Raw genomic sequence first — 7,206 nt, 5'->3', positions numbered from 1 at the left:
AGGAGGCAGGGAAGGAGGAAGAGAAGAAGGAAGGGAAGGAGGAAGAGAAGGAGGAAGGGAAGGAGGCAGGGAAGGAGGAAGAGAAGAAGGAAGGGAAGGAGGAAGAGAAGGAGGAAGGGAAGGAGGCAGGGAAGGAGGAAGAGAAGAAGGAAGGGAAGGAGGAAGAGGAGGCAAATGTGGGCAGACGGACAGGGAGGAGAATGGGGAAAGGCAGACACAGGCATGGAGCAGGCTTCGGGTTCCGGTCCTCGAAGGAAGGGCCGGAGTGTGTCCTGAGCCGCTCTCGGGCCTGCTGGAGAACCCGGCGCTGAGCACTCACCGACTGAATGCAGAACTTGCGGATGGTGTAGTCCACCAGGACGATGCAGTCTTCCACAGAGACGCGGATGTTGCCGTATGTCCAGCAGCCCTGATCCGGCCAGTACTGATGGCATTTCTCCTAGAAGGAGGAAGGAGGCTGGTGAGCTGGGGCGGGGGAGGGGGGCATCCTGCCAGCCTGTGCCCACCACCCTGGGCACAGGCTCTGAGGCTAGCCTGGAATCGAGGCGCTGCCCGCTGTCCCCCCTGTGCAGAGCTGAATGTTCTGCTAAAGACCCTCCCAAGGGATGATCTCTGACCCCTAAGAGGCCTCAGGACAGCCTCCTTCCTCTAACACAGTGATGAGCCCCCTGGGGGTAGAAGGGACACCTTCCCAGAGGAGGAGGCTGAGGTCAGGGAGGGGAAATGCTCTGGGAAGGGCCACCCCAGGCCCAAGGAGCCTCCTTGACTCTCCCCTCTTTGATCCCTCCTACCCAAGGGATGGCCAAGTATTGTGGACTGGACCCCAATAAGGGCCTTCCTCAGCCCAGGGGTCACCTCCTACAGGAAGTCCGCCCTGATTCCCACTGTTTGCTGGTGCTTCCTCTCGCCTGTATTTATTTCTTTGCATAAATCAAGAGATTTGGGCTTCTCATCCCCGGAACCTCTGGAGGCTTTGCCCAAAGCAGGGGCTTAAAGATGTCTGCAGGAGAGTGAAACGATGTCTTCGCCTCATTTTTATAGCGGGCGCTCTTTTGCCACAGAGCTAAGCTGGCAACGTTTGGCCGTGGAGGGTCGCCATGGCACCACCTGCCTGCTCATGGGCAGATGAGAGGCGGCACGAGGGAGCTTGGAGCTCAGAATTCATTTGTTTGTTTGTTTATTTTTTAGGCCCTCACCTTCCTTCTTGGAGTCAGTACTGTGTATTGGTTCTAAGACAGAAGAGTGGTCAGGGTGGGCAATGGGGGTTAGTGACTTGCCCAGGGTCACACGGCTGAGAAGTGTCTGAGGCCGGATTTGAATCCAGGACCTCCCATCTTTAGGCCTGGCTTTCCATCCACTGAGCCACCCAGCTGCCCCCAGGGGAGCTCAGAATTTAAAAAACAAATAGGCGGCGGGATGGGTCATCTGAGGCCCACCTGGAGGATGGGACCAAGCTGGGCCCTGAACTGGGCTCTCAGGCCAGTGGGGAGTGTCCCAGTCACTCCTATGGGGGGTCCCTCCTTGGGGAGCCCTTCAGGCCAGACCCCAGAAGGGGAATGACTCCTCGGGGCTGCCTGGGGCCATTTGGAGGAGGCCAGTGAGGCCTGTGGGGCAGTCCTGCTCTCTAGCGTGGGGGTCCGGTGGGGGGAGCCTTTGGCCCCCAGAATCGTGCTGAACCCAGATCCGGCCCCTCTTGGGGCTGCGAGAGGCAGGGCTTCACATGCTGGGCCCGGGTGGGCGGAGGGCCGAAGCCTCTTCAGATTGGGGAACCCCTCGGTCACAATGATTCATCTCGGGAGTGAGGAGGCGGCAGTGAGTCAGGATGACAGAAAGAGTCTGGGGGCCGGGCCAAGGGGAAGCCCAGAGGCGTCGGGCATGGGAGGCCTGGGGGGGGGAGCTCGTTGCCCCCCAGCCCCCGCTCTCCTTCCCCAAGGAAGGGCTGAAGACGGCCTGATCCTTCTCACACGCACTAGACTCAGGCGTGTCCTCGTGCTTGGTGCCAGGCTGTGCCAGGCTATGCCAGGCTGTGCCAGGCGGGCTTCGGCTCACCGGTGTTTCCAGGTGTCGGAGCACCCCGAGCCCAGCACACGGAAGAGGGCCTTAGAGAGTGCGCCTGGCCGGGGGAGGAGCTTTTACAAAGCGGCGCGTCCATGGCGTCGCCGGGGGGATGCGGGCAGCTCCTCTCGGCCGGCTGCGTCCTGCCCGGAGCCTGTGTATGCCCCGGCATTGGCACCTCACCCGCTGGACTGTGGGCGCCTGGGGACGGTGCCCTTCTTGGTGCGCCCGTGCTGCCTGGCACATAGGAGGCACGGAGAACAGAAGCTTCTCGAGGGCGGGCACCGGCTGAAGGGCTTGCTCTGTGCCACCCAGTACGCCCCCAGTGACCAAGGCAGAGGCAGGCCCTGGATGCCAGAGCGGAGAGCCTCGGAGGGGGCGATGCACACAAATGGGGCGGGGGAGAGACTCCAGACTGTGGGGATCCCGGGGACAGACGCAGCTGCCGAGCGAACCCGGACCGAATGAGCGGAGAGGCTGGCCACCCCGCTTTCCAGGCGGGCGCCCTGAGGCCCGGACAAAGCGAGACTCGCGTCCTTCTAGGAAGGAGAGAGCCCGGCGGGGGGCTGTGCCCCGTGGCATCTCGCCGGCCCTGGTCCTGAGGGGACGGAGCCTGGGCACTGAGGGGACGGGCAGGGCTCTGCCCGCGGGGCCCTGAAGGAGGCTTTCTGATCAGAAAGGCTCAGAGGGAAGAGAAACTTGGGGGGCCGAGGAGGGGCAGGGCGGAAGGGGAAGTGGTCAGAGCGGGCGCCCGGGCCGCGGGGGCGGCCAGGGCAGGGAGCCCTCGCCCTTACCTCCTTCCTCTCCTTCAGGTTGGTCAGCATGACGATGGTGGCCGACTTCTGCTCCCAGATCATCCTCCAGAAGTCGTTGACCGTCTCCTGCTTGGGGCCTGCGGGAGAGGGAGGGGCCGCAGTCAGAGGGCCGGCCACGGGGCCTGGCACCCGCACGGACGCTAGAACGGGGGAGGGGGGGAGGAAGAAGAGACGGGAGCGCCGTACCTTGGGCGGCGATGAACTTGTTCTTCTCTTTGTAGCCCTGCCGAAGGAAAGCGGCACTTGTGATTTCCTCCCGTCTCCAGGGAAGGTCCTGCTGAGGGCCCAGACTTGGGGTCCCCTCAGACCCCAGAGCTCCCAGAGAGGGCACTGCTGCCACCAGTGCCAGTGGGCATCCACTGAGCAGTTCTCTGGAGTGTCCTGGGCACACCGAGGGTGGAAGCTCATCCCAGGTGCCTTCCTGACCCTGAGGCCAAGCCACTACCCACTGTGGCACGCTGCCAGGCACAATTGACCCCCAAATACATGTCAGGAGGCTTACATCGATATAGGAAGCGTTGATGTAGTCCGAGCACGGCACTCCATCCACTAGGCTGAGAATCACCCTGGAGTGGTCATCTGGAAGGGAAGGAAGGGGCTGCCATGGAGCCTCATCACCCCGTCTTGGCCCAACCCCCCATGGCCTTGGGCCCTCGACTGCCGCCATATTGAAAGTCCCACACAAGAGGACCTGGCGGCCATTCCTGCCATGTCCCTGCTTCCAGGGGCCGGGCTGGGGATCGCTTTGGACTCTGATCCTGAGAAATGGCCCCCTTCCCTCAGCATCCTGGAGCCCCCCCAGGGGCTGAGGACTAAGGAGATTTGGGGGGGGGGCAATGAATCTGGGTGGAACCTTCAACACCCTTCCGGTTCTACTGTCAGCCTCCAAAGCCTGCGCTCTTAGCTCCCTGCTAGCCCCATCCACTCTGCTGCCCAGGACTCTGGCAGGGCTGAGGGCACAGGGATCTGGGCACTCCCAGGCTTCCCAGGCCCAAGGTCCCTGGCATGGCAGGACAGCTGGGACACTACAGGACAAGCCCCAGGAAGGGGTCCCACACAGGAGCCCCCCACCCTGCTGGAGCCTTGAATGCCACAAAGATGAGCTCATTCACCATGAGAGCCGATGGCTGCACCAGCGGGCATCAGGCCTGCTGGGCTATGTGGGAGGTTCCAGCGGGGCTAGGGCAGGAGGGCCACCCCAGAGGAAGGGCACAGGGCACTGAGATCCCATCGTGCACACCTAGGAGGAACAAGAGGCTGAGGAGCTTACTGGGGAGAATGTTGGGGTATCTATTCTTCTCTTGGTTCTCTTCTTTGTTGGCTGTTTCGAACGCTCCTTGGACGTGTCCCGAAGGCAGAGACTACGGAGAAAGGGCAGATTTAGCCCCGTGGCCCTGAGTTCAAACACTACCTGGATCAGCCTCTTCCTGAAAGGAGGGCCCCTTGAGGGAAACCTGTATCTCCAGAGCGTGCTGCCCAGGCCTAGCGTCCGACACCGCCCCAGAACCTTCCATCCCCGGCTCGGCCTTGTCCCTTCCCATCCCATCGCCTAGGTGGGGAAGAGACCCAGAGAGGTCGTCCCACCTTACAGAGAATAATCAGGGACGGTTAGACAGCGCATGGAGCCCGTGGAAGGCCTGGGTTTGAATCCAGGCTTTGCCACTGACTGCTTGTGGGGCCTTGGCAAATGATTCATTCATTCTTTATATCCCCCAAAAAGGCTTCAATGTGCTGGGCACTGTGCTGGGCACTGTGCTGGGCACTGTGCTGGGCACGGAGGGGGGAGTGTCTCATGACACCCAAGGGAGGAAACCACACTGTGCAGAAAAATACACAGGAAACAAATTAAAGATAATTGGGGTGGGTGGGGGGGGACAGTCAGGAAAGGTTGGAGCCTCCGGGCCACCCCTCTGCACGAGGAGAGGATTCTGGGCCAGAGGACCCCACGATGTGGAGCCCAGGGACCCGCCTGGGCAGCGGGCTGGACACTGGGCCACATGCCGGGGAAGGCTGCCCACCCTGGCCCGACCCTCCCAGGCCAGCCTGGCACAGAGGAAGACGCTGCCAGGCTCACTGCTCCTGACTGAGACGGGCACAGGATGGGGAGGGGGGGCTCCAGCAAACCTCGGGGGGAGCCGCTCTTCTTCACACATGGAGGGGAGGTGGAGGCAGACACAGACAGAGACAGAGAGAGACAGAGACAGAGACAGACACCCAGAGACACAGACAGACACAGACAGGCAGAGCTCCCTGACGACGTGGGGGCAGGAGCTGATCGAGATCTCGCGGGCTCCAGAGCTGGGAGCCACCCAAAGGTCACGGGGCCCCACTGGCTGATTTTACAGATGAGGAAACTGAGCCCCAGAAGGCTGTGTCTCGCCTCGACGCCTTCCCGCTAGCTGGGTTTGGCCCGTCCTAACGAGATGGCGGGAGCAGTGGGGCTGTGAGCAGCCGCTCCTTTGGGGTTTGGACTCATCTCCGGCCCACCCATGGGTGCCTCTGGGGAAGGGCACAGACATGCTAACGGGGAGCCCCCCCCAGGAGCAGCAAAGGCTCGGGGGTGCCCGGCCCCCTCGGCCGCACCTCTTGGGTGCTTCCTCGCGCTCTGGGTGCCTCGTGCCCCCTGGGGCAGGCCTGCTGCCCCTCCCCCTTGAGGCGGGTGCCCTCTGCTTGTGGCCCCCACACGTATGGCCGCAGGAGAGGACGTGCCGAGGGAAAGCAGGCTCTAACCGGGGCGCCGAGAGGCCCATTCTGGGGGTGCACAGGTGCAGGACGTGCCCCTGGGGAGACTTTGCCAGTTGGGGGCCCCCCAGCGCTCTCCCATCGAGGGCCGCCTCTGGCTAGGGGCCCCCCATCCTCCGGCCGGACACTGGAGCAGAAGTGAGGCTGGAGGGGCCGGAGAACGTCCGCCTACAGCCCGTCCGGCGTCTGGCCCGGCAGAGGCCTCGCGACACACAGGCAGGAAGAAGGCTCAGCCCTCGGACCCATCCTGGGGGCCCCGGAGGGGCAGCTGGAGGAAAAGGGCGACTCACGTTGAACTCCTCCCGGAACCTCTTACAGTCGTCGGCCGACCGAAGGCGGATCTCCTCCTCCAGGTGTTCCACCGGGATCGGGAAATACTTCTTGGGCCCCGACGGAGACCTGCTCAGCAGCATCACTCTCTGCTGTTCTGTCAGGGAGGAAGTTCAGGGGAGCCGTGAGCCCCCCCCAGCCTCAGACTGCCCCCGCGGGACCCCGAAAGGAGCCCCAAGCACGAGCCCGGAGGCAGCCCAGCATGGAGGGGGGCTCCAGGCCCTGCGTCTGCCCTGCCTCTACCCAATGGGGCCGGGGGAGCCCTTTCTGGGGATCCCTCCACGCTCTCAGTCTGAGGCCCCCCCAGTCCTCGGAAGGCTGGGGAGGCAGGAGGGGCAGCAGCGTCCTTCCTCCGAGGCTCCCCGTCTTCACGTCAGTAATCCCAGGAGGAGGCTCCTCGGCTCCTCGCTGGAGGGACCTCCAATGACCTGCCTCCCCCCCCCACTCGACAGCTGAGGAAACAGAGGCCAGCCGAGGTTCAGTGACTTGGCCAAGGACACACAGCCAGGGAGGGTCTGAGGCCGGACCTTTCTCCTCCGTCCTACCTCCCTAGCCATGGGGCCCGGGCACAGGGTCACGCTGGGCTCCCCCTTCCTTCTTCCCCTTCTTCCCGGGGGTTCCTCCACAGAATTGGGGACGACAGGAAGGGAGCGCGGGTGGAGGCTCGGCCTTGCCTAGGCCTCCGGGGCCCAGGACGGGCCATACACCAGGAGAGTCACCCCAGCCCGGCCCTGCCAGCGCCATCCTGCTGGGACGAGCAGGAACCGGGGACCAGGTCTGGGCAGGGAGGGGGGCCTGTAAGGGCTGGCGGCCGGCACCCGGGGAGCCGGACGTGGGCAGCGGCTCTGGGCCGCCAGTGCCGGGCCTGGCGCCGGGATCACGGCTGCCCGCGTCTTGGGGGAGGCTGCCTGGGAGCACCCTCGGGCCGGCGAATCATCCCCCCAAGGCCGAAGCACCCCACAAAAGGAGCAGCTCTTGAGAGTCTCCGTTTCCCCACCCATAAAATGAGGGGCCAGACTCGGGGCGTCTCTCGGAGCTCCTGAGCTCGCTCTGAGGATGCCGGGCCGGCCCGGGCTCGCCGGGGAGAGCCTGCAGCGTCTGGGCTGCCTCCCTGCCTCTCCGGGGGGCCGGGCTGGGCTGAGGCGAGATTCAGGTTACAGGAAGCTGCCGAGAGCCCCATCTGCGGCTTCATCGGAAGCGTGTGGGTGAGTCACCAGGCTGGGAGGCAGCCCGTTAGAACGGCCGGCCCCTCGGCCCCCGCATC

The 7,206-nt window shown here is 64.0% G+C and overlaps 1 protein-coding gene across 1 annotated transcript; it reads right to left on the bottom strand.

The window, feature by feature from the left end:
• Positions 1–319: 319 nt before the first annotated feature.
• Positions 320–6,686, bottom strand: LOC123255905 (receptor-type tyrosine-protein phosphatase epsilon-like; the record flags this gene model as incomplete). The annotated part of the gene is made up of 7 exons (XM_044684621.1): positions 6,521–6,686; positions 5,903–6,039; positions 4,141–4,231; positions 3,373–3,449; positions 3,057–3,093; positions 2,850–2,947; positions 320–439 (listed from the first exon to the last, which is right to left on the bottom strand). Coding segments are annotated over exons 1-7 (726 nt in total), but the record flags the coding sequence as incomplete, so codon positions are not given.
• Between the last annotated feature and the right edge of the window lie 520 nt (positions 6,687–7,206).

The sequence above is a fragment of the Gracilinanus agilis genome, unplaced genomic scaffold (assembly GCF_016433145.1).
Source record: "Gracilinanus agilis isolate LMUSP501 unplaced genomic scaffold, AgileGrace unplaced_scaffold53939, whole genome shotgun sequence".
Taxonomy (NCBI): domain Eukaryota; kingdom Metazoa; phylum Chordata; class Mammalia; order Didelphimorphia; family Didelphidae; genus Gracilinanus; species Gracilinanus agilis.
This window is presented reverse-complemented; position numbering and strand designations above follow the sequence as displayed.